This window comes from Hylobates moloch, unplaced genomic scaffold (genome assembly GCF_009828535.3).
Source record: "Hylobates moloch isolate HMO894 unplaced genomic scaffold, HMol_V3 SCAFFOLD_2, whole genome shotgun sequence".
Taxonomy (NCBI): Eukaryota; Metazoa; Chordata; class Mammalia; order Primates; family Hylobatidae; genus Hylobates; species Hylobates moloch.
The window spans coordinates 55,824,956-55,851,258 of NW_026652277.1; the positions used below are offsets into that span (position 1 = coordinate 55,824,956).

At 41.4% G+C, this 26,303-nt stretch overlaps 1 protein-coding gene across 3 annotated transcripts in view; it reads right to left on the reverse strand.

Moving 5' to 3' along the window:
- Positions 1 to 26,303, reverse strand: part of SHROOM3 (shroom family member 3) — a 91,958-nt gene that overhangs the window by 8,283 nt on the left and 57,372 nt on the right. For all 3 annotated transcript variants that reach the window (XM_032149595.2, XM_032149584.2, XM_032149578.2), the window contains 5 exons: positions 22,245 to 22,318; positions 16,269 to 17,150; positions 14,539 to 15,027; positions 11,771 to 11,921; positions 563 to 835 (listed from right to left, as the gene is read on the reverse strand). In XM_032149595.2, coding sequence (XP_032005486.1) covers positions 563 to 835; positions 11,771 to 11,921; positions 14,539 to 15,027; positions 16,269 to 17,150; positions 22,245 to 22,318 — 1,869 coding nt within the window. The remainder of the gene's footprint in view (positions 1 to 562; positions 836 to 11,770; positions 11,922 to 14,538; positions 15,028 to 16,268; positions 17,151 to 22,244; positions 22,319 to 26,303) is intronic.

Sequence of the window (26,303 nt, forward strand, 5' to 3'; positions counted from 1 at the left end):
AGAAACTCTGGTGCCTGTGGTTCTTACTTTCTCAAGAATTCCATGAGCCTTAAGTGTCAGCAGTACAGCAGTACATCTTTTTTTTTTTTTTTTTTGATGTGGTCGCCCAGGCTGGAGTGCAGTGGCGTGATCTCGGCTCACTGCAACCTCTGCCTCCCGGGTTCAAGCGATTCTCCTGCCTCAGCCTCCCGAGTAGCTGGGATTACAAGTACACACCATGGTGCCCGGCTAATTTTTGTATTTTTAGTAGAGATGGGGTTTCACCATGTTGGTTCACCATGTTGGCCAGGCTGGTCTTGAACTCCTGACCTCAGGTGATCCGCCTGCCTTGGGCTCCCAAAATGCTGGAATTACAGGTATGAGCCACCACGCCTGGCCAGCATTACATCTTGACACAGAAAATGCCTTCTCTGTTTCTTGGTTACCTATACGTGTATTCTCTCCCTGCCCCAAAGAGACTGCCACAAATCTTCCTGAGAGAAAGGATGGCGTCTAATGGCGCCTCTCTATGTATGTGGGCTCTGAGGGAGAACTTGTTGAACTGCATCACTAGGCCACCTACCCTTTCTTCATTACTGGCATCTTCACCAAGGCCGCTAAGGACATTCTCAACACGGGCTAGACGCCCAGAGAGGGAGAGCAGCAGGTTGACCACCTTGTCCAAATCCCCTATGAACATCCTATACTTGTCAAACTCATTAGGCTTGCACAGCTCACTGATCAGAGCCTCCACCTCTTCTCCCAGGGCGTTGTTGAGCTTGATGTCCATGAGCAGGCTCCCCTTCGCCTCCTGGAGGGTCTCCAGCTTGTGAGTGAGGCTTCCAATGAGCTCAGCCTGAAATGACAGATAAGACCGCAAAGATCAGCCAACAGGAGGTGCCAGTGGAAGCAGAAGTCACCTCCCCCAGCCACCTTCTGTCATCTTCAAGGCTCAGCTGAATACCTTCCCCCTTCTCTATGTGCAGTGTCCCCCAATATTATGCCATAATAGCCTTCTTTCCCTAAGGGTCTACCATTGCCTTTCTCTAAACCTCACATGCCAACACTTGATTACACACAACCTTGTAATGTTTTCCATTGTGTCATGCTATGTACAGCTTTGTCTTCTAACTGGTTTGTTATTTTATTTTATTTTTTTTGAGACGGAGTTTTGCTGTTGTCACCCAGGCTGGAGTACAATGGTTCAATCTTGGCTCACTGCAACCCTCCGCCTCCTGGGTTCAAGCGATTCTCCTGCCTCAGCCTCCCGAGTAGCTGGGATTACAGGTGCCCGCCACCACGCCTGGCTAATTTTTGTATTTTTAGTACAGGTGGGGTTTCATCATGTTGGCCAGGCTGGTCTCGAACTCCTAACCTCAAGTGATCCACCAGCCTCAGCTTCTCAAAGTGCTGGGATTATAGGCATAAGCCACTGTGCCTGGCCAATTACTCATTTTTGAAAGTCCTTTTAAGACATGTTCTCATTTGATCCTCATGACAATACTATGGGTAAGTAGGCAGGTAGAGTAAACAGTATTCTTATTTTACAAATAGGCCAAGAATCAGAGGAATTAAGGGATTGGCCCAAGGTCTTAGAGCTGAGTTGAATATTAATTGTAGCTACCATTTGTAGAGCAGTTGATATGTGCCATACATATGGAGAAACTCTACATTGATTATGCTACTTAGTCTTCCCAGCAATCTTATAGTAGATACTGTTTTATCTACCTATAATAAGGGAGGAAACTAAGACATTGTGAGGTGAAGTGAACTCAAGTCAGCCTCACTTTAGGGGCCACCCTTGTACAATCATTAGAAATTGACACCAAGACCTTTATCAGAAAGTCAGCCCCTTGTTCTACCTCCCGTCTCCAGTTACCAGAGCTGTGCAATGTGACACCTTAATCACATATTTCCATACTTATAAAACAGTGAAGCAAATACCCAATATATTTAACTGAAGGAAGGAAGTAAATGTCTTAGTGGCTTCTAGTTTGAATTTATTTATATTAAGTGTCTACTGCTTCTTTTGCACAACAGAAATTAAACTCCACGGTTTTTTAAATTAGTCTTTCATTTTTCTCTTAGCCTAAAATAGCTAAATGGAAAGAAGACAATCTTTTTTAGTTAAAACTTACTTTTTTTTTTTACTGCTAAAAAGGTCCCAGCTCAAAAATTCTCTGTATGTACATACACACATGCATACCATATATCTATCTATATATATATATGTATAAAATGTGTGTATATACACACACACATGCATATACAGACACACGCACACACATGCATACCCCAAACTGGCTTCAACTGGAAACTTGGTTAAACATAAAGGTTACAACTTCTATGTTGGAAGTATATGTTCATTTTATAGGAAAACAAAAAAACAAAAACAGGAAAAACATATTTTTGACCAACAGAATTGAAGGGTACTGACAACTTTTTGTACTAGTTCAGTATCAGCACCAGAGAAGGTCCATTAGGAATGTAATCACAATGACTAGGGAAATATTTATTTCTCTACAATCTGCCTATCTTGGAGTTGGACCATCAGAGGTACTTCACAAGTGAGTGAGGTTCATAATGTCCTTGAAATGTCTAAGTTCTGGCTTTAATGGTGACATCTTGTTTTCTCAATCTGCCTAATCCTAGAGGCTGCAGGTGGCTAAAAAATTCACATCCAGGCTGGGCACAGTGGCTCATGCCTGTAATCCCAGCACTTTGGGAGGCTGAGGTGGGCAGATCACCTGTGGTCAGGAGTTCAAGACCAACCTGGCCAAAATGGTGAAACCCCGTCTCTACTGAAAAAAATACAAAAATTAGCCAGGCGTGATGGTGGGCGTCTGTAATCCCAGCTACTAGGAGGCTGAGGCAGGAGAATCGCTTGAACCCGAGGTGGAGTTTGCAGTGAGCCTAGATTGCACCACTGCACTCCAGCCTGGGCAACAGAATGAGACTCTGTCTCAAAAAAAATCACATGTGCTGCACCATCTCATCGCAGGTTATAATCTTTGGTTTTCCTCAAGCTGTTAAAATTGCTTATTATTTAAGTTTTCTTATCTTCTCCTGGAAAAATTTCATTTTCCAAAAAAGCAATTAATTGGCTGGAAGCTATGAAATTTACCTGCAAGATAACATGTTATATACCTCCAGCAAAATGCCTGGCAGGGTGTGATGATCTTTCACTGTGATATCAGCGCATAAGGAGAAAATGGCAAGGACACTGGAATGCAAAGCAGCAGGAAAAATAAATACTGCATGCTGTTGTGTCTCCCAGCATTCCTGCTGGACTGGGTTAAGACAAGTCAAATATCGTCATTCCTGTTTTTCAGACAGATAATGAGAGAGAATGTCATCTATGTGAAGTCAGCCCAAGAATTTTTAAACTCGTAAGGTACATTTCCTAGGCTTGTTGCTCTAGATGTTACTGGAAGACACTTAAAGACAACTGGGTTATACCAAATTGAAAGAGATAGTTACTGGGGCAAAACATTCTTATCACTCCACCCTCAGGAAAAGGCCTTCGGCTCATTCAAATTTCAGGCGTCCATTTCAACCTCATGTCCTGAGAAGCAGAATTTCTAGAATGTCTAGAAAATGCTTTTTAAAAACTAAATAGTGGAAAGAAACAAGGTGGTTTTTTTCAGCCTGTTTTTCATTATTTCTATTAATGACTTTTTTTGAAACTAGTATGGTGTGTTGTCATTTCTGGAAGGAACTAAAACACTTATTAAACTATTATTTCATGTGGCCTCATTGTATTTAAAAATCCTGTGGCTCTTAGAGGCTCCTTTTTTTGTTGTTGTTTTGTTTTTTTGAGATGGAGTTTTGCTCTTGTTGCTGGAGTGCAATGGCGTGATCTCGGCTCACTGCAAACTCTGCCTTCTGGGTTCAAATGATTCTCCTGCCTCAGCTTCCCAAGTAGCTGGGATTACTGGCACCCGCCACCACGCCCAGCTAATTTTGTATTTTTAGTAGAGATGGGGTTTCACCATGTTGGTCAGGCTGGTCTCGAACTCCTGACCTCAGTTATTCACCTGCCTTGGCCTCCCAAAATGCTGGGATTACAGGTGTGAGCCACCGCGCCCAGCCAGAGGCTGGTATTTTAAAGGACATGTGTGATGCTTATCAATTTGCAAATAGGCAGAAACCAAGGATAAGTAGTTTGCTCTCACATGTGGGGGTGAGTGATGAGAGGAGATAACTCATCCTTTCAAATTTTCTGCTGAACTCAGCTCAACAGCTCTCTCCGGCACCTAAGCAGATCAGCAACACTGCAGGGGTGGCCCTGAGGTGAGCATGGTTCAGTGGACTGGAAGGGTCAAAATAACTTGACCCAGCCAAACTGCAATCAGGGTTCAGACACAACCATCCAATCCACCCCATCTTTCCTTCCCAGACCCTGTTTTGGTTTTCAGAGACATCAGTGCTAGGCAGAACCATAAATAAATCCGTCACAGGAGCATGTGTGTACCCCAGGCTTCACGGTACAAGAAAGAACAGAATGAGATGAAAATGTATAGAAGTGATGCAGGGAGGCTTCTGTGGAAAGAACCAATATACATTTTGTGGCATTCTGATTTTGGAAAGTTATTAATATTTGCTGGGCTCTAATGTGATATCTCACGGCTCAGCGGTAGATGCTAAGGCCAGAATTACTGAGTGGTCACATCAGTCACTCCTGGCTGAATGTTCCTCAGTTTGGTGGCATTTGAATTTTTTAAAAGCCCTAACAAGCTCCTTAAAATATGAGAATTTGAATTTAAAAATGCAGTTAAGAGGGATTTGAGAAACTGACAGCAGCAAGGGAAAGCTGGCTATACTAAATAGCCATTTCTTTGCCAGGCAGATCTCTTCCAAAAAACCTACCAATTTCTACCAGAATAACTCACCGGGGGAGGGAGAAGAGGTGTGTTTTGTTTTAAATAACATACTAGTTTCTCAGGAGCTACTTAATTTGTAAAATCATTTATCCACTTCTCATCTGGCATAAACTGTTAGCTCACCCTGTGTGAGATGCTATTTATAAGAGTTCTTCCTCCAAACATAGCTTCACAGACCCTCCCTCCCACCTCATCCTCTGCAGAAATGTCCTTCTGGACCCTTCCCCACTTCCTGCCAACAGCAGGATGAACACTGGACAAGGAGGCAGGAGGCTCTGACATAACGTTCAGCATCAGGCAAGTCACTTGACCTTCTGTTTCTCAGTTATCCACAGCGAGAAGACAATAACACCTGCTGAAAACTCATAATAATATCTAATTATTCAGCTTTCTCTGTGCCAGACACCATTTAAGTGTTTTACTATTCAATTACTACTTGCAACAACCTGGTGAGAGAGGTATTATTATTATCCCCATTTACTGATAAGGAAAGTGAGGAGGATAGAGGTTAACTTGTTCAAGGCCATGCAGCTGGTACGTGACAGAGCCAGGCTTAAATGCAGATCATCTGGCTTCAGACTTTCATCACTTTATTAAAATAGCTCATAAGAATACTATGAGGCTCAAATGAGGCTGGCGGAAATCACAACATATGATATTAGTTTCAAAAGAAGTCATAATCGAAATAATGAAAACCATGAGGATGAAAAGAAAAGCCTTGTTTCTTTCCACTGTTGAGTTTTTCAAAAGCATTTTCTAGAAATTCGACTTCTCAAGACATGAATGTTGAAATGGAGGCCAGAAATTTGAAGAGTTGAAGGCTGGTGCAATCACTTTGGAAAATATGAAAGTATTATACACATTCTAATTTTTTTTTTGTGCAGTCGTAAGATTAAACAACAATTTGAAGATGACACACCACTCATTAGATAGATGTCTGTAGGGGGAATACTTCTTCCCCTGACAAGACCACATCGCCAATAATGTCACTCTACACACACAGTTGGCCTCTATGTGTCTCCGTCTTAAGAGTAATTCGGGACTACTAGCCAAGTGGTTGGGATTTAGGAATAGAGCGGAATTCAGCTTAGCTTGTAAAAACTAGGACTAGATAAAGACATTTCTACCATATAGGCTTTGCTGGCGTAATCACAGCTCACTGCAGCCTTGAGCCCCCAGGCTCAGGTGATCCTCCCACCTCAGCGTCCCGGGTAGCTGGGATTACAGGCATGCACTACCACAACTGGCTAATTTTTTTTTTTTTTTTTTTTTTTTGTAGAGATGGGGTTTCACCATGTTGGCCAGGCTGGTCTTGAACTCTTAGACTCAAGAGATCCGCCTGCCTCGGCCTCCCTAAGTGTGGGTTACAGACATGAGCCACTGTGCCCAGACTCTACAAGAGTCTTTAAAATAACTTTAAAAAGAGAGACCTTCTCAGCAAAGAAATAGAAACTGTTTTTTAAATGTAAATTTTAGAACTGAAAACTGTTATATTTGAAATTTAAAAAAAAAAATCACTGGCAGAATGGAGATAGGAAAGTCAGTGAACTTGAAAACAGACCAATAGAAATTACCAATCTGAAGGACTGAAAGAAAACATTAAAAAAAAAAGAATGGAGCTTGTGGGACAATATGAACCGTCATTGAAATACTGTATCACTAGTCACTAAAGTCCTGGAGGGAGAAGGGAAAGAGATTAATGCATTAAGAATATTTGAAGACAGAATGGCTGAAAACTTCCAGAATTTGGTGAAAGACATAAATTTACAGAATCAAGAGGCTCAGCAAACCCCAAATACGATCAACTCAAAGAAAACTAAGTCCATCCAAATCATAATCAAAATGCTAAAGACTAAAGAGAGTGGCCAGAGGAAAACAACACATTGCATATAGGAGGAACCAATATTTAAAGGACTGTGCATTTCTCATTACAAACCATGGAAGCAAGAGGAAAGTGAACATTTGTTAAGTACTGAAAGAAAAGAGTCAACCTAGAATTCCATATCCAGTGAAAATGCCCTTCAAGGGTGACAGTGGAATAAAGACATTCCTAGATGGAGAAAACTAAAAGAATGTGTTATCAGCAGACCTATTCTAAAATAAATACTGAAAGGAAGTAAGACCAGAGGGAGAGCTGGAACTTCAGGAATGAAGGAAGAGCAGCAGGAATGGGCAGCTGAGAACCAGTGATCTCCTGAGAAAAGCTGACTCAGAGAACAATAGATTCCTTTTGCCTTTTGAAATATTCCTCTAAGTTTCTGAAGCCAAAGCCTGTTTGCCTTCAGAATAGGGAATTATGTGATTGGTTTAAGTAGAATTGTGCTTAATAAAAAGGCAGGCGTTAGCCAAAAAATTGACAGCTCTGATTATTTACACTGTCTTTAGTTTTATGTATATCAAAAGTTCAGACAATGAAAGTTTCATATTTTAACTGATACTTACATTTACTTGGAGTATTATTCATCATCTAGGATATATAAATAGAAATATCAAAGTGAAACTAAAGTGTTATTTTTAATTTATAAAATAGTTATTAGTAAACCAAGACTCTAGTTCCTAGCCTAGATATATATCTTAGGTTATTAATAACTTTAAATATTAAATAACAAATTATTACTTTGCAAAAGTTGGTCAAAGGCTACATCCTACCTCAAAACAATATTGGAGAATGGATATTGACCAAGTATCATTTTTCTAAACCATCATTAGAAAAGCTTGTTGTATTTCAGGAAGAAAACTGCATTTTGCTAAATACATTAACAGATGTTTTCAACAACATCACTTATTGAAAACTTTGTGTTTCCAAATCAGATATGTAAATATAAGTGATACCAATGAAAATTCGATTACACATTTATAAACATAGTTCATTACAACAAACTAAAATCTCAAAGGGTTCTCCATTGTCATATGATAAAATCTGAACTTCAGCATTTCGCACAAAGCCCTACGTGACCTTATGACCTACTGGCTCTTGTGAACCCTTCCAGCCTCATCTCCCACTGTTGGTGGACTTCCTTTGTTATTTTCTAAATTTGGTAATTTTTTTTTCTTTTCTGAGACAGGGTCTCACTCTGTCACTCAGGCTGGATTGGAGTGGCACGATCTTGGTTCACTGCAGCCTCTGCCTGTCGGGCTCAAGCAATCCTCCCACCTCAGCCTCCCAAGTAGCTCAGACCACAGGTGTGTGCCACCATGCTAATTTTTTAGTTTTTTAATTTTTTTTTTTGAGATGGAGTCTCACTCTGTCGCCCAGGCTGGAGTGTAGTGGCACGATCTCAGCTCACTGCAACCTCTGCCTCCTGGGTTCAAGCAATTTTCCTGCCTCAGCCTTCCGAGTAGCTGGGATTACAGTTGTGTGCCAACACACCTGGCTAATTTTTTATATTTTTGGTAGAGACAGGGTTTCACTATATTGCTGAGGCTGGTCTCGAACTCCTGGGCTCCAGCAATCCTCCTGCCTTGGCCTCCCAAAGTGCTGGGATTACAGGTGTGAGCCACTGTGCCTGGCTTAAGCTTGGTGATTTTTTATTTAATCATGAGCCTTTGTTACATTCCAAAATATCAAACTACTTGAAGCACCCTTCTTTACCATACACATTCTATGCTTTTTCTTATCTTTCGGTTTCTCCTTATGCTTTTCCTCTTGTCTCAAATGCTCCTGACTCCCACCGATACATTCTTCAATGCTGATCTCACGTTTTATCTTCCTGGAGGAGGTAAAATCTGACTCTACTCTCTTGAGTTAGGAACTGCTCTTTTGGGCTCCCCCAGTACAGTCCATGTGTCTGTCAGAAGACCAATAAGGTAGTACTAAAATAATCCACCTCCCTTGCCAGTCTGAAGTTCCAGGAAAGCAAGACACAGTGTCTTATTCATGTTTGTATGCCCAAGGCAGAGCACAGTGTCTGAAACAGAGAAGGCGTGTTCTCACTAAGCGTTTATGAGCCTAACATTTTACACTCACAAAGTGATACGAACCCTCAGGCCACTTACAGCCCTAGAAGAAAGGATTGAGAGAAGAAGGAACCAACGGAAATTCTAACTGGATGTGGAGGCCTCACTAACTAAATAGGCTTTTCTCATCTTTCTTTATCCCTGAAGAGCCAGATAAGCCCACAGGGCAAGTGGGTATCATCCCCCTGGTGCTGTGGGCAACATTTTCCACAGTGAAGAGAGAAAACAAATGTGAGCTGTTCTTCCTTGTAAGAGTCTGATTTAGGAAAGTGCCTAGCCTTGTTGGCAATAAGGCACCTTCTCACTGAACATCTTAACATGAAAGATACCAGATGCCATCAACATTTGCATACTTACATGACATCGCCTTAAACACTTCTCTGTTAAGGTTATATGCTCTTACATCCTGCAGCTTAAAAAGCACATTAATATACATCAGTTAATTTGACCCCACAACAGTTATGTGAGAGATCATTACCACTTCCATTTTATAAAGAAAAAAGGGTCAAGAAAGGTCAAACTAGTTGCTTCCAGATTTTTTTTTCTTCTGAATTCTAATCCCATGATCTCCCATCCAAGTACTAACCAGACCCGACCCTGGTCAGCTTCTGAGATCAGATGTGTTCAGGATAGCACGGCCATAGACTCTAATCCTATAACCTTTCCACAGTGGCCTTCTGGATATTTTTCTTCAGTTAAATGGTAAAATCCAACTTGGGAGTTTTGCACTTTATAACTTCATGAAACAAATGTTTATTGAGCACGTGCTAGGTGCCAGGCCCTGCTTATGTGGCTGTGACATTTCCTCTCCCTAGGATCCCTTTCACCCTGAGTGGGGTTTTGTCTTCCTAAGCCCGTGACTCCCCCAAAAGGCACTCCAAAAGACGGGAAACTCCTCAGTCCTCAAGTCACGGACACTGCTGTTCTCATATTTTTGGTTTAAAATGGGTTTTAACTGGTTTTAATCTCAAACTTCAGCTCTGGTTAGTTATACCCAGAGAACCTCCAGTTTAGCTCAGTTCTCAGGGCAGCAAGGTTTGAAGGCAGCTGACCTGGGAGCAATTTTTAGCAGGCTTTGGGGTCAGAAAGACATAAGGTTAAATCTGACTTTAGCATCTATTAACTGTGTGACCCCAGCCCTTAAATTCTCTAATTCTGGTTAGCATAAAATGTGGCAGTACAAGTGTCAGAGGAGTTTTGTTCAAGTAAGATAGTACAGCATTGTGTTGAAAAGAAAACCAAACACATGGGCCACACTTGGAATGAAATACATGCTACCTAATGTTGTTTCCCGTGAGGATGAATTAATTCTCTATTTCTTCATATTCCCAGTCTAAAAATACTTTTTGCCACATAATGCTTAGAGTGAGAGGGTGATAATTGAAAGTGATGGGAAAACAGTTAATTGGGTACACATGGACATAAATATTGGGAACAACAGACACTGGGGAATAAAAGAGGGGGTTGGAAGGAAAGGGGACAAAGGTTAAAAAACTACCTATTGGGTACTATACTCACTACCTGGGTGATGCATACAATCATACAGCAAGCCTCAGGATCATGCAATATACCTTTGCAACAAACCTGCCTATGCCCTGATTCTAAAATAAAAGAAAAAAAAAAAACACTTAAAAATTAAGATAGGGAGGAAAAGCAATGAGTATTTGCCACACTGCAACTGTAAAGCAGGTATGCCCACAGGCAGAAAACAAAGTAACAAGAAATTGTGTAAAACATTCAGTTAAAGATGCCATGGCAACGTGGTACATGTAAGGGTGTATACACAGCTCTGTCTTTGGGATAAATATAGACAGACCAAAAGCCAAGTGGTCTTATTTGCAATCAGGGGACCCGTTAAATGAAGTGCTCAGCAGTGCTGGGGTAGGTATATATCGGGGTATACAATGACAAGTATGTAAATAGGAGAACTTTGGGCTAGCAGGGAGCTTGCTACTACAATGGTTGCATCAGCATGTTAGCCATGACCCAGAGGTGCTGCAAAGATCCCTCCCGTCCAATTACCCACTGCTCCTAGGGTCTATATCCTGTGGTTTCATTCCAACAGACAAGACAGCTTGGGACACATTGTAGAGCAAATGAAATAAAATCACCAAAGTTTCTCTTGGAATCAGGATCACTGAAAACCACTTACATTCCAGGCTCAGCAAGAAGCAAGCAAGCTTTCCTTTGCAGCACGCATGCCTGAGCTGCATAGAGAGCTGCAAGCACAGCAGAAGGCAGCCCCTCTGGTGCTATAGAGAAAGTGGAAGGTGAGAACTTTCTCCCCTGCAGACACAGCCCAGTTTAGATCTCCATGGCATGTGGGAAGACAGCAGCAGCATCACGGTCATTTTTTAAGTGTCTTAACATTTGAATTCTCTGTAGGAGTATCAAATGCTAACAACTAGATTCCAGCACTGCACTTTCAAGCTATTCACGGAAGTCCCGCAAAGAGGGCTGGGGAAGATATAAAGGTTATTATTACTTTTTCTGAGAAGTGTCATTTAACAATTGGCCTCCTTCCCTAAAAAAAATTTCTAGATTTTTAAATTTTCCTTTTGACCATGAAACAAGAAAATTACACACACCATTGGCACTGGCCAACCAGCAGCTGAGAACAGAGTCAGGGTCCTGGTGCTGGATTAGGAGGCTAGGGACTTGGGTTCAAGTCCTGGCTATGAGACTTCTAATAATCCCTCTAAGCTTCACTTCTGTTATTTGTAAAAACGAAAAGGACAGTAGCTTACCTGCCCTGCCTACTCACAGAAAAGCTAAGAGGAAATTAGTTAAAGTGCCCTGTAAATCCAAAGTCTAATGATTTTGGTGCAGTCTGGTAATGCGACAGGTCCTTTCCCCACCTGCCTCAAGAGGCCCAGTCACCATGCTGATTACACGGACCTTGTCGATTTTTCTGAAGAAAGCAGAACAAGGGCATCCCATTCTTTATTTACCTTCTTTTCATTGACATCTGCCTGTTCCTCTTCCTCATTCACTTCTGCCGGCATCTCTTTGATTTTGTTCAGTAGCTCAGCCTTGGGAGCAGACACACTGTAGTAGGCAGGGCAGTTAACCAGCATGCTCACTGCTTCCTTGTCTTCATTGCTGGGCCAAAAAGAGCACAAAGTACAGCCACACAGAGCACGCCAGAGGCTTTGTTTCACTGCAGACGTCAATCCATTCATAGGCGCATAACAATTCTATTTAATTTATTTCCCAGAAATTAGGATAAACTAGTAACTGTTAACTAATGAGTGATTACTATGTACAGGGCTGTTGAAGCCAGGCAAACTTGGGATGGAAAACCACCAAAGAAAGGCAGCATTAGGGATGACAGCGGGAGTCAAGGCTATGGCCTCACCAGCTGAGTCTGGAGAAGACATTTAACCTCTCTGCTTTTGTGATTCATATAAAAACGATACTGACTCCTTATTTCAGAGAAAGGTAGTGTGGAACCATGACTCAATCAATGTGAAAGTATTTTCAAGGTGCTGCACAAACCTCAGGTTTTAGGTCAATTATTTCCTACACTCCTTTGGTTACATGTAATCTTTCCAGTGCCTACTATGCATTGTTGCTTGAACACACAAAGAGTTTCCTTCTCAAGTGTGCTTGCTATCCCATAAAATCCTGGGAAATCTGCAGTTTGCTGGTCCGCAGTGAACTAATACAAGATATAAAACCTACTCATTGATAATATAATAGGGATGTTTTAAGGCTGAAGAAAAAACTCAGAATTGAGAAACCTGCTATCTAGTGTTCTCTGTTTTACCACATTTGAGTTGCCTTTCAGCCTATAATTCACATCCTACCCACTGAATAAATGACTCTATGGAAGTACGATTCTCTTGGAGAGGAACTTTATTCAATCTTGTGATATTATTTAACATCTAGCCCATCATTTTACTATGAAATAAGGAACCACACACAAAAAAAATCATCTTTACTAGTTTCCTGCTTGATAACTGTCCCAGTAAGCAACAATGACCACATTTAGTCCAGTTAATTGAAAGACAGGGAAAAGATTTTCTGATACATTTTTGTTTGTTTTTGTTTTCAGATATGTCCACCGCATTACAAATGGGATTCTCCGGCATCTGACCAACGCTCGCAATGGCTACTGGCCGTCTCATGCCCAACAGGACAATGTTTATTTCCACCAGGAGATGGCGCATACCTTTTTTTTTTTTTTTTTTTTAATCCCCAGGAAGGTCTCAGTGCTGCAAAAGCTACATGACCATTCTGCTTCTCAACTGACGGAGCAAAGGTATATTTCCAGTGGTAATGCTAGGAAATACTTTGCTAAGGAAGTTACTTTGGTCCTTCAGCCAGTAGTCAGAGAACAGAATGACCATACTGCAACCACCCATGGTGAACTGACTGGCACACCCACAAAAATCTTATCTTTGGGGTCCCCATAGTACCCTGTGGATTGCCTTGCACATTGTAGGTGCTCAGTATGTGTTTGCTAAAGATGTGACCCTGGATAAATCACTTCACCTCAATTAGTCTGTTTCCCAAATCTGAAAATAAAAGCGGGGGAATGGACAAGGTGACAGTTAAGGCCTTGAATCAGAAGAGCCTCTGACAACGTGACAAATAGCTTGTAAGTATCACATAGCTCTTTCCTTTCTCTCTCCCCCACAAAATGAAACGTGGTGTTCCTGTTAGTAATTTAGTTAGGATCAGTTGGAAATTTTTAAAATGCAATCCCAAATTTGGATAAAATGTTCTGTTTTTATTTAGTCTGGAAGCCACTAACTGCTGAGTCCCAGACTGTCAATCCACAAAGATTTCACTGAAAATTAAAGGAAAATGAAAGCTACTCAGTCTTTCTCATAGTAGTCTTTTAAGGAAATAAAACATGCAAGAAGATACTGCAGTAACCCAGGAGAAATGAAAAGCATCAAAAACACAGACTGCACACTGGGACACATGTTACATGGCTGGCTCAAGGAGCTTCAGAAGCAGAGGCTCACGGACTGGGCCAAACCAGACAGTGCGCCCCTACTCAGACCTTTCCTGATTTTCAGGATTTGCACCAACACCCACCTTAATGCCTCAGAGGTAAGGGTCAGAGTAGTACTTGAATCTGTTTCTCTAGGCTCTCCTCCTTACAAAGCCCTTCCCCTCTCAGTCTTGGCAAGACGTTGGCCACGCTCACCACTTCCACTTGCTCCTTTCCCAGCATCGAGCTCTGGGGGCCTCTCTGCCAGAGCAGCTCTGATACAGAACGGGCAAGTACACCTTTGCTGAGCTGGGGGGCACTGTGTAATTGCTGGAGACAGGCACGGTCATGGGGCTGTGATCAAATCCAGGTGCCATCGTTCACATGTTCAATGACCTTGGTGAGCATGGTCTTAATTCCTCTGTACTTCAGTTTCCTCATTTGTAAATAGAGATAAAATTGGTAGCCACCTCAGAAAGTTCTTGTGAAAATTAAATAATGTCTATATAAATAAATTAATACAATGTTTGACACACAACGTTAACAATGGGTACTAATGGCAATTATTATCATTATTACTATTTCTTTGTTGTTGCATATCTGTCCCACATCCTTACTCCTAGAGCCATTCCTCCAAGACTGAGATAAAATGTCACTCTTGGTTCAGGAGCTGTGGCAGTAGGAAAACATCAGGCAATTAGTCCTAGACTTATCATCATCCCCATGAAAGGAGTTTGATTGTAAGTCTCTCTGAGGACATCGCCAGGGACTTACCTCTTGCCTTGACATCCTGAAGAGCTGACAGTTCTCTGTATGGCCTTCCTCTTTACACTGTTTTCCTTCAGCAAGTTCACATCTCGGGGAAACAAACCTTCCATCAGGTCCATTGTTGTCTTCAGCCTGGAGTCTGGATCCAAAATGTCTGCTAGAGATTTGTCTTGGTGGACAATTTCCTTGGCCAAAGCCTCGGTTCTAATGTCTTCTGAACTCTTCTGAGGATCAGAACTGACTTTCTTTTCTAAACCCTGAGTTCCATTGACTGGATCATGGGTGAGGCTTTGAGTTTGGATGTGTGCTGGCTGCCCACCAAGAGACCCAGCAAGTTGGGGGTGAACGCTCATGAAGGAGGGTGGTGTGGACTCAGCCTCTGAACCCTTGATAGAAGTTTGGAGTCTGGAAGCCAGTGTCTGACTACCTACCACATGGGCTGCACCAGGCATGTGCCTTTCCCTTGCAATTGTCACTTTAGAAAGTTTGTTGGAGCTGCCAGGGATATTAAAAAAAAAAAAAAAAGAGAGAAAGAGTGATAAGAGAAGGGTGAGGATAAGAGGGTGGAGGAAGACTGAAGGAGAAGCTTTCCACATCAGGGCTGTAGCTTTCCACATCTTCCACATGTTACTGACAGAGCTAATGTTAAAGAATATGGCTTCTGATTATAAGTGGGTCTCCTGATACTGAACCCGAAACTAAAAACATTTACCTACCTAGTCACAGGTCATGCTAGACACACAAACATACATAGATATATACATAGGAGTAGGGTGAGATAGTCACATTTCTGAGATCAACCCCTTCTTTAGAAAACAACAGCACTCTAAAGGGGCTCCTGAGCCCAGCAACTGGTCAGGAGGTTGTCATCTCCTGAGGAAGATGGACTAGGAACTCAGTTCTGGTGAATGTTGCTGTTAGATTCCAGAGATTTCTGAAAGGTCTAGGTTAACAGGGGGTAGTAGTAGTAAGTCACTCTTGTGGTGTTTAAAGAAAGCCACTCTAAAGGTGCTGTGAGGCAATGTGTTTTTTTGGTGTTTTGAGAGATTACTTGTTCTAGGGACTATGTGTTGGGGAATGCTTCTTTCTCATTCTCCTAGCTTCCAAGAGGTTTTCCCTAAACATTACTGACCTTGAGCCCTACTCTTTATTCCTCCCTATGGACATGGAGTGATTTTGGAAAGAGAAGCTGAGCATTCACATCCCAGTCTCTTCTCTTTCGAGACTGAGGCTGCCTCAAGGCTGTATATATTAATATCTATGTGTATTTGTGTGTCTAGCATGACCTTTGATGAGGTAGGTAAACCTGTTTTACTTGGGGGTTCAGTATCAAGAGACCCACTTACAATCTGAAGCCATATTCTTTAATGTTAGCTCTGTCAGTAATAAAAGTGATGTTTTTGTCTTCTATATGCCCTCCTCTTTTGTCTTATTTCCTGATTCAGAACTCAGCCAGGGAGGAGGGATTTACTTGCACCGCCTGAGCCTATCCTGTCCCCAGAAGTGAAATGTGCCCCTTGGGTTCCAGCTTTCATTTCTGCCACCCTGACTCCTCAGTACCCAATGACACTGGTCCAACTACCTCCTGAGGCAAACAGATGAACAGTGTCCTGAGCTGAGCTGTATAGAAACATCTCCATGCCAGGGCTCTTCTGTGGCCAGCAGAAGGACCTGGGCCACCTGGGGCATGACACTCTCCTGTTAGTGAGGGAAACCTGCCCAGTCTGCTCACTTACCTGGAGTGCGGCCCCTCGGGATCCTCACTGTCCAGCTGCGCCTCACACACAGTGTGGGGAGGCGGTGGAGGGAAGTTATCCATGCTATACACCGAGGTTTCCTGACTCGGTGGAGGAGGTGGGGGTGGGGGAGGAGGTTCAAATGTGGGGCTGGACGTGGCCTTGGGGTGCGGATCCCTCACAAACACTTCATCTTCATAATCCTCGCGAGGTGGCGGGGAGTCCCGCAGGACGGACTCAGATATTCGGAGGGAGATCCTCCCTGGAGTGCTCGGGGCCCCAGGAGGTGTGTCTGGGTCAGAAGTGCTGCATAAACTTGGAAGACTCTGCTGTTTTTGATAGTGCTTCAGGTTTGCAAAATCAGGGGCTGAGGATTCCTCAGGAAGGCTGTCCTCTCTGGCTGCGTGGGCCCACTTTGCTCGAGAAGGAGGTGGCCACTGAGGCAGCGAGACCCTCTTCCTCATTCCCTCTTCTACCCCATGCTCTGGGCCATCGCTCTCACAGCCTCTTGGACCGGGAGGCTGGGTCAGGGTGTGAGCATTGCTTCTGTGGGTCATGGCAGGGGTGTAGGGCGAGAGAGGCTGTCGCCCCGTCTGACCGTCCTGTGAGCAGTAGCCAGAGGGAACAGCTGAAGGCAGAGGGGTGCCAAGTGGGGTCAGGGGTGCAGCCCTGGTGTCTGTGAGCTGCCCTTGCGTTCCTGCCAGTGGTGGCCTGGGGCAAGGTGTCCTGCTGGCTTGCCTGTGATGGTCCGGGGTTCCAGGACATTCACTAGGAACGGAGGAATCACCAATGGCTTGGCAGCCTGAACCACCCCAATGAGGGGTGAGATGGTGGAAGAGCTGTGGCATCTCTTCTTGGCCTCTTTCTGAACAACTGAGTGACCTGGAACGGCACACACACAGGAGGGTTACAGCTCTGAAGAAAGGGCAAACATGCAGCCCAATGCTCCTTACATAGATGAGAAAAGCATTTAAGAGGAAGGAAGACCTCCTTTCCTTCCCCCAGAAACTGTACACTGTCTTCCCTGGCTGCTCACAGGAAGACCCAAGTTAAACCAGTACTAGGCAGGCATAAATTCCTACAGGAAAATGTCACATGGAATGACTGGGTTCACAAGGCATTTTCTTTTATTAACCCTCTCACCACCCCCACATCCTGTACACACCATGCAACATAAGGCAGCTTTTGAGGACAGGCTTCAGGATATAAAAACAAACAGTACATTTCTTCAGCCCCTTTTAGGACTATTTCAGGAAATAGCTCCCAGCTCTGGGGAAAAGTAATGCTGCCTTCTGCTCTCCCAGTGCGATCCCCACGGGGGAGGTCTGTTTTGAAAGCATTTGCATGGGCTGCTGAATTTGAAGGTTTTGTTTACAACTTTTGCTTACTCTCCTAGTGTTTTCATTTCATCTGATGAAAAATAAAAAAGAAGGGGAGAGTCTTACCTAAGGAGCTAATGAGCAGTTACCTCTGGAGAAAGAGGCTGGCAATAATAAGCAAATATAGTACATGGTGATTTAAACAACTGTACTCTAGACTCCGAGGAAAAACCCAACAATTCGCAAAACTTTTGTTATTGTGTTCTAAAGGAGAAAAATCCACAAAACAAAACAAAGAAAAAAGAGTCTGTGGCACCGCCTGCTATGCAAGAGTTAATGTGAGGATAAAAAGCTCTCCAGCAAACCCACCGGGATTTGTACATTCCCTGTCTGCAGTTCCCTGACTGGCTATGCGAGTGAATCTGGAGTGCAGATGGCACGTTTCATCTCACAGATCTGACTCCTCTGAGGGAGTGGTGACTCAGTCCCACATCAGAGCAATAATACAGGGCTTGCCACAAGATCATCCAAGTGCCAGGCAAGCAGAATGCAGCATGTGGTGGAAGAAGATGGCAAAGAACCAAATTAGCTCTTCTCATGCCTTTATTTTTCCTTTATGATACATAGATGCAGATGATGGAATAAAGGGCCCACCTCTCTCTCTGATGCAACCCCTCCCTTCCCATGACCGGTCCCTTGCATTCAGACATGGTTTCTTTACCAGGAACCTCTCCATAGAGAAGTGTAGCCACTCTGCACTTCCTGGTGGCTTCCCGCTGGGGATGCTCTTCACTTCTGTCTCATCCATCCTGGCATCCCCAATACCTGCCATCAAGTACCCCCTCAGCAAGTGTCTGTTGAACAGTGACGTCTCCTTTGCCCGGCTGCTCTCCAGACTGTAGCATACAAACTGTTTTTAAACCCAGCATCCTTTAAAAGGACGTGGAGTCAGCTGAAATCTGATGTTTTAATGACTAATTCAGATGCCTTTATTTTATTTATTATATCTTGAGGCTTTTCTAAAGGGGGAGACATCACTAAAACATAGAATAATATAGCACTTATCCTTTAAAGATCCAGCCCAATGGACTTTTATATGATGCTTTTAGTTTGTGTGACCTCAGTTTACACAAACTATACTAAAGTGGCATTTTCTTTCTGAAGATAATATCAGTGGTAAATGCTTAGCTTGGTTGAGAATGCTTCTCCATGGTGATTATTTTGTGTTTTTAGGAGTGAAGTTTGGGATAAAAAAAGACTTTGTCCAAGTCCCTTTTATAATAGAGTGTGAGAGGCTCACCCAGAGTCTGCTCATATGTATCCAGGAATGCTACTATTCAAGAATGGATTTTGAGAGCAATTAGTCTCACCTTTGTTTTGTTTTGCTTTAAAAAAAAAAACAGCACTTTTAAAAAATTGTGGTTAAAAAAACATAAAATTTCATCTTAACCATTTTTAAGTTCAGTAGTGTTAGTATGTTCACACTGTTGTGAAACAGATCTCCAGAACTTTCACAACTTTCAAACCTAAAACTATGTACCCACTAAATAATAACTCCCCATTTCCCCCTCCTACTAACCCCTGGAAATCACTATTTTACTTTGTGTTTTATGTGAATTTGACTACTTTAAGTCCTTCATACAAGTGAAATTGTACAGTATGTCTTCTTGTGACTGGCTTATATTTCACTTCACGTAATGTCATGTTGAAGCATGTGGCAGAATTTCCTTTTTAAGGCTGAGTAATATTCCATTGTATGGCTATACCACATTTTGTTTATCCAATCATCTGTCATGAGTAGATATTTGGGTTGTTTCCACCTCTTGGCTATTGTGAATAGTAAATACTGCTGCTATGAACATGGGTGTGCAATACATTTCTTGGAGACCCTGCTATCAATTTTTTTGGACATATACTCAGAAGTGGTATTGCCAGATCATATGGTAGTTCTATTTTTAATGTTCTGAGAACTCCATGCTGTTTTTCATACGGCTGCACCATTTCACCTTCCCGCTAACAGTGTGCAAGGTTTCTAATTTCCCCATATCCTCACCAACACTTGTTGTTTTTTGTTTTTTTTAATTGCAGCCATTCTAATGTGTGTGAGGTAAACATCTCATTGTGGTTTTGAGTTCTCTGATGATTAGTGGTGTTGAGCATCTTTTCAATGCTTGTTGGCCATGTGTCTGCCATCTTTGGAGAAATGTCTATTTAAGTCTTTTGCCCATTTTTATATAGACAAGTAAGTTTTTATGTTTGAAATTAACAAGTGAATGTCTGAATTTAGTTGGATTGGTATCCTCTAGTGTTTTTCTTTAAAATGGAGATAAAAAGAGTGGAGAATGTTTGAAAACAGGAAAGAAGTATATAATAATGACAACTATTGTCTCTTTGTGACCCATGAAAGCATCAAACTCTCATAAAACTTAAACAGTGCAAAATCTCTATTTTTCTATAAATTAGAACATTTTATGTTTTTTAAAAAGCACTAATGTAAAGTCTGAATTTCATGTATTCAGGGAGAATTATGCCAGCATGGAGGAAAACTGACTGATCCTAATAAGCATCCATGGAGAACAGAGGGCACATTCCTCCAAATTCCACCTTCCAAATTATTTTGACATTTCAGTATTGTCCAGTTGATGTGACTGTTGTCTTCGTACTATGATTAACAGAGTGACTATGATAAAAGACCATGCAAGTCTTTAGAAAAAAAAGAGTGTTATACTTTTTTGTGTCTTCTTGGTTGTGATGGTCAGAAAAATATACTGCAAGCAGAATTTTTAGTACTCAAAATTCATAGCACAGGATCTGTGATCAAGTCCCTCCCATGTTTTCCTGTCGTCTGCACTTTCCATGCCTATGCTTTTCCCCAGGACAGCTGAGAATTACATGTCCTGAAATTATCAATATCCTTTTCAGCAAGCACTAGGCATGCAGCTGCACCTATGCTAATGTCAATTGCTGAAGAACAGGACAAGCATTTCAGTTATTCAGTGGTATGCGATGCTTGTCATATTTATTCTTTTGGCATTTTACAGCTCAGAAAGTTGTTTTGTTTTGTTTTTTTAACACAGAACTAATTTTGTTGAGGAAGATTTCCCCCTCCCCACAAAATTGCTACCTGTGTTTCTCAGATTGTCGATATTGCCACTGAGCCAACCAGCAGCCCCCTCACCTGTCACCTTCAGTTATTTTTTTCCTTTCCAACTTTTATTTTAGATTCAAGGAATATATGTACAGGTTTGTTACATGGGTAAATTGCATGTCGCAGGGGTTTGATGTAAAGATAATTTTGTCACCCAGGTAAGCATAGTACCTGATAGGTAGTTTTTTCAATCCTCACCTTCCTCCCACCCTCCGCCCTCAAATAGGCACCAGTGTCTATTGTTCCCTTCTTTGTGTCCATGTGTACTTAATGTTTAGCTTCCACTTGTAAGTGAGAACATGCAGTATTTTTTTTTTGTTCCTGTGTTCATTTGCTTAGGATAATGGCCTTCAGCTCCATCCATGTTGCTGCAAAGGACATGATCTTGTTCTTTTTTTTACCTTTGCCCATTTTTAAATAGGGTTATTTGATTGTTTGTTGTTTAGTCCCGCCTTTGATTTCAGACCAATTTTCTTTAGCAGTACTCTAGTTTATTGTTAGTTTTCCCTTGTCTGTAGCTTTTAATTAATGCACCCAAACTAACCAAAGTCATCAGCCTCACCTTGAATACTTTCTTCCTTGTCAACACAGCTATAGGAGCAAGAGCATATAAATGTAGAAGGCTGATCTTGGCTAGAAAGCACGTAATTAATACCTACTTCCTGACCACGTTGGCTGCTTCTACTTGACAGAATTAGGTTGTGTTATTAAGAAGGTGAATGTAGAAACAATGATTGAATGAAATATAAGAAAAATTAAGGAAATGGGCTTAAAAACATAGAAAGGAGTAGGTAGGGTGTAGGTGTATTATCATTAGTAATAATAGATTATAGTAGATAACTCTGTAATGCTGCATTAAAACTATATACAGAGTACATGGTTCAGAGAATACCCTTTCTGAAAATTTCTACTTATTAAGTCCCATGTGAACAGTTCAAAATTTTAAATTCTAAAAAAGTGCTCATTGTACTTTTCTACCTAGGATATATGATTTTGATGGCATTTTTAAAAAATGACTTTCCTCTGTTTTCCATCCCCACATGTATAAAATTATGATTTTGAGCTTTATTTTTCACCTCCGACGCTTACAGTTTGCCTTCCTCTGTGAAGCTGTTCATGAAATGCCCATTCTTCCCTAGCACTGTGGTCACCAGATGTGATGCTCTGCACACAGAGCTGGATGAGATCAGCCACATAGGAGGCCCCATTTGTGAGAGCCATGGGGCACGCTCAAGAAAAGCACCTCCATTAATTATTCTGTTGTCAAACTGGTTAGCCAAATCAACCTTGTCCTCAATAGCACATGTTCAAAACCTATTTTGAACAAGTGTCATTCTTAAAGAAAATCATTTCTAAATGGAAAATAAAAAGTTCTCCATGGCCTAGACAAATCAAAAAAGCATGTGACACTATATGACATCACATTTCAATTTCTTGTAGAAAGGAACAAGAGTAGTTTAAAACCAGCAGCATTCATATGCGGAGAGCATCATAAGTACATGTACATACCTAGATCCAGGACCAGCCAAATAACATGGATCCTTCACAAGACCAAAGCCATTGTCTTGCCCCAAAAGCACATCCTTGAAACACAAGAAAGGCACAGCATTACTGCCAATAAACAGGTGTTTAAATTTACCAAGGAGGTGGAGGTAAAAAGGAGAAGGAACACCTATTTACTGGCAACCTACTATTGTCAGGCCACGTGGTGGCACTCTTACATAATCCCATGGCATCAATGCAGGAGATAAGCTGAAGATTTAAAAAAAAAAAAAAAAAAAAAAAAAAAGGCAGAGTCAGAATTTGAACTTCAGTCTCTCACCAGGTGCCTCCTCTAACAAGGATGTGTCCTAACTAAGAGAAGTCTCCTAATGATTATCTCTGGAGTTCAAAACAACTGCTAAACTTGAAATAGGATAACGAAGACAATGAATTCAATGGGCCAAACTTTTCAAATGGCAACAGGGAAATATGAGAGATGACGGGAAAGGATAGTCTATTACATTTTGCAAAAATCTCAAATGTTCTTAGTTACAATTAGTGAAGATATGAATTTGGATTGTAATCAGGTTGCAATAAATTCTAGGAAAAAGTTCACTCACATGTGAGATCAATAACTCTGGGGCCCTTTCAGGGGTAGTTGTTTTTGTTTTAATGAGGGTATATACTGGAGTCCTGAAAGGGTTGTCAGTTTTTGATAGTATACAATTTGGTCCCTGTGATCAGGTCCATGATGAAGATGATGATGTTGCCATTGATGATAATATATTCAACTCCCAATTATTTATGACAGGAGACAGGCAAAAACCAGAAAAATTAAATCCATGTATAATCTCTAACTTAATTTCAGTAATTTATTTTGCCATTTAACCCTGCCCAGTGGGTTAACTGCTCTTCACTCCGTTCCTCATTGTTTTTGTTTAGTGGTTGAGAAACTAATAAGCAATGGAAAAGGTCAAAGGTGGGAGCAGGCAGAAGAAACAAATCCCTGAACATTATTAATAATTGCAGCTACCAGTACTGGGTATTTACTGTGTGCCAGACACTCTGCTAAGTACCTTGCACCAACAAATTATATGCCTGGAATATTAGGCACTTGACTTTTTTTTTTGTAACTTAATCTTTATAACAATTGGAAGCAGGGTATGTAATTGCAGCTCAGCGAGGTGACATATCTTGCCCACAGTTAAGTAAGTGGAGAAACTATGATTCAAGCCATGATCTCTTCAAAGCCCAAGGTCTTGCCACGGAATCTTTATAGGTTGAATGGCAGCTGGGCTGGATGTAATCAGACTTGAACGGCTTGAGAAAAATGAATTCCATGTGTTCTGATTCACTCAAATATCATTGTAGGGAATGAGAATTCCTGCTCTCCATGAAATTTATGGTCCTTTAAAGTCTTTTCCCACCACTTTTCCCTATGTTGACAAGAATGTGCCACTTTGCCAATAATTAATTGGAAAAGCCTAGGTCCCATGTGAGCGCCTAAGCCAGTAAAGTATAAATATATATTCATATCCTATTACATTCCTTTGCATTTCAGCTTGACAATGAATACAACTTCTGTATTCACCTGATTTGGCTCCTAGAATATCAAGCTTAAACTATTTATGTGGATGTGGATAAAATAAAGGAATTAGACCCAGTAATAAACTATTGAGAGAATTCTCTGAATCTTCTATCAATCAAAATACCACTTGACAAAGGAAAATATCTTCCCAATCTGATACAAGCCCAAGGAAGATAAATTCCTGTTGTATTTCTTGCTTTAATTTGAGCATATATTCACTATCAAAACTTAATTTTCTATAAATTGGTAAGAAGTACAAAGTACTTATTATGGCAATTACAGGAAAAAAAAACAGTGGCTACGGGAGAAATACTAGGCATAGAATTATACCAACTTGTTAAGTGTCTAATTTATTTTTGTTAATTATCTCAAAATTGACTTAAAAATACACCAGTTCTTAGCATACTTAATAATGTAAATTGGTTGGGCGTGGTGGCTCACGCCTGTGATCCCAGCACTTTGGGAGGCCGAGACAGGTGGATCACGAGGTCAGGAGATCGAGATCATCCTGGCTATCGTGGTGAAACCCCGTCTCTACCAAAAGTACAAAAAAAATTACCTGGGCATGGTGGCGGGCGCCTGTAGTCCCAGCTACTCGGGAGGCTGAGGCAGGAGAATGGCATGAACCCAGGAGGCGAAGCTTGCAGTGAGCCAAGATGGCGCCACTGCACTCCAGCCTGGGTGACTGAGCGAGACTCCGTCTCAAAATAATAATAATAATAATAAAAATAATAATGTAAATCTAAAGTCTACTGAATCTCAAGTCCTCCTGTTTTGGGTTCCAAGTTAGTTATCTCAATATCTCTGTCACTGATGAAATATGAAGACAACAATATTCGCCTAGTTTAGAATATCTCAAGTAACTACTAAAAATAACTAGAAATCCTTATGAAAAATCTGATGTGAAAAATACAGTCATGTGTCACTTAACAACGGGGATATGTTCTGAGAAATGCAACATTAGGCAATTTTGTCCTTGTGCAAACGTTATAGAGTGTGCTTACAGAAACTAGATGACATAGACTACTACATCCCTAGGCTACATGGTATAGGCCTATTGCTCCTAGGCTACAAACCTGTACAGCATGTTACTGTACTGAATACTGTAGGCAGTTGCAACACAATGATATGTATTTTAGTATCTAAACATGGAGAAGGTATAGTAAAAGTATGGTATTATAATCTTATGGGACCACTGTCGCATATGTGGTCCATTCTTGACCATTATAGGATGCATGACTGAAATAGTAATCAATAAATGTTAAAATGAATTTATATTCATTGGCTGATATTTTCAGATACAGAACATTTAACTCTTGGCTCTGTTTCCCCATTCCCAGCCTCTCTTTATTCAAGGAGATGGCATGGTATAGTGACTTACAGACTCTGCAGTCGGACAGTATGGGGTGAAAACCTCACTCTACTACCTTGGGCAAATTTTGTACCCTCTTGGTGACTTGGTTCATTCTTCTGTAACTTAGAGATAATAATAGTATTTACCTCATTGCACAGATGTGAGGACTAATTTTATTTTATTTTATTTTTTGAGACAGAGTCTTGCTCTGTTGCCCAGGCTGGAGGGCAGTGGCGCCATCTCAGCTCACTGCAACCTCTGCCTCCTGAGTTTAAGTGATTCTTGTGCCTCAGTCTCCCAAGTAGCTGGGACTACAGATGCACATCACCATGCCTAGCTAATTTTTGTATTTTTAGTAGAGATGGGTTTTTGCCTGTTTGGCCAGGCTGATCTCGAACTCCTGGTCTCAAGCAATCTAGCCACCTCGGCCTCCCAAAGTGCTGGGATTACAGGTGTGCACCACTGCACCCAGCCAAGACTAATTTTATACTTATAAAACACAGTACAATGACTGGCACACAGCAAAAATTTGATTATTGTTAGCTATTTGTATCTTCACATTTTGTGGAAAGTCAATTCTATTTTGTATAAGCTTAAATGCGTGCTTGTGGAAAGGTGCTAAAAAAGACTTACGAGTTGCATTCCACAGAATCAAGCCTATATCCAATACTGTGGTTCCACGCATTGAGCAATTTCCTCAGCAATTCAGTAATGTTTGTCACACCATCTCATAGCGATTATGTTACACATCAGACATGAAGGTCCCTGAAAATACTGTGAGAACCAGAGAAGTCTCTAACTTAGCATCCGGGGGAAATAGCCCCACCAGTAATCTTATTTCTCCAAGGATTTCTCTTTATAGGCTCTACTATATTTTAAATCTATGCAATGAACAGATATACATTTCTGTCTCTAAGGCAGGAATGTTGGATATCTTTCTGTAGCTTTGCAGGTCCTACCCACTTTTAACAAGTTAACTTTTCCAAGGTCTCAGAGAAAGAAAGTGGAAACAGGCCAGAGCCTGATGTGCACTTAAGCTCCATCACTAATATCTATTTGTTCTGCAATGAAGAGGAATTAAAGGAGAGGAAAAGAGAAGGTTGCATGTTTCAGAGAGGATTTCAAGCTGGCTGAGGAGAGGCCA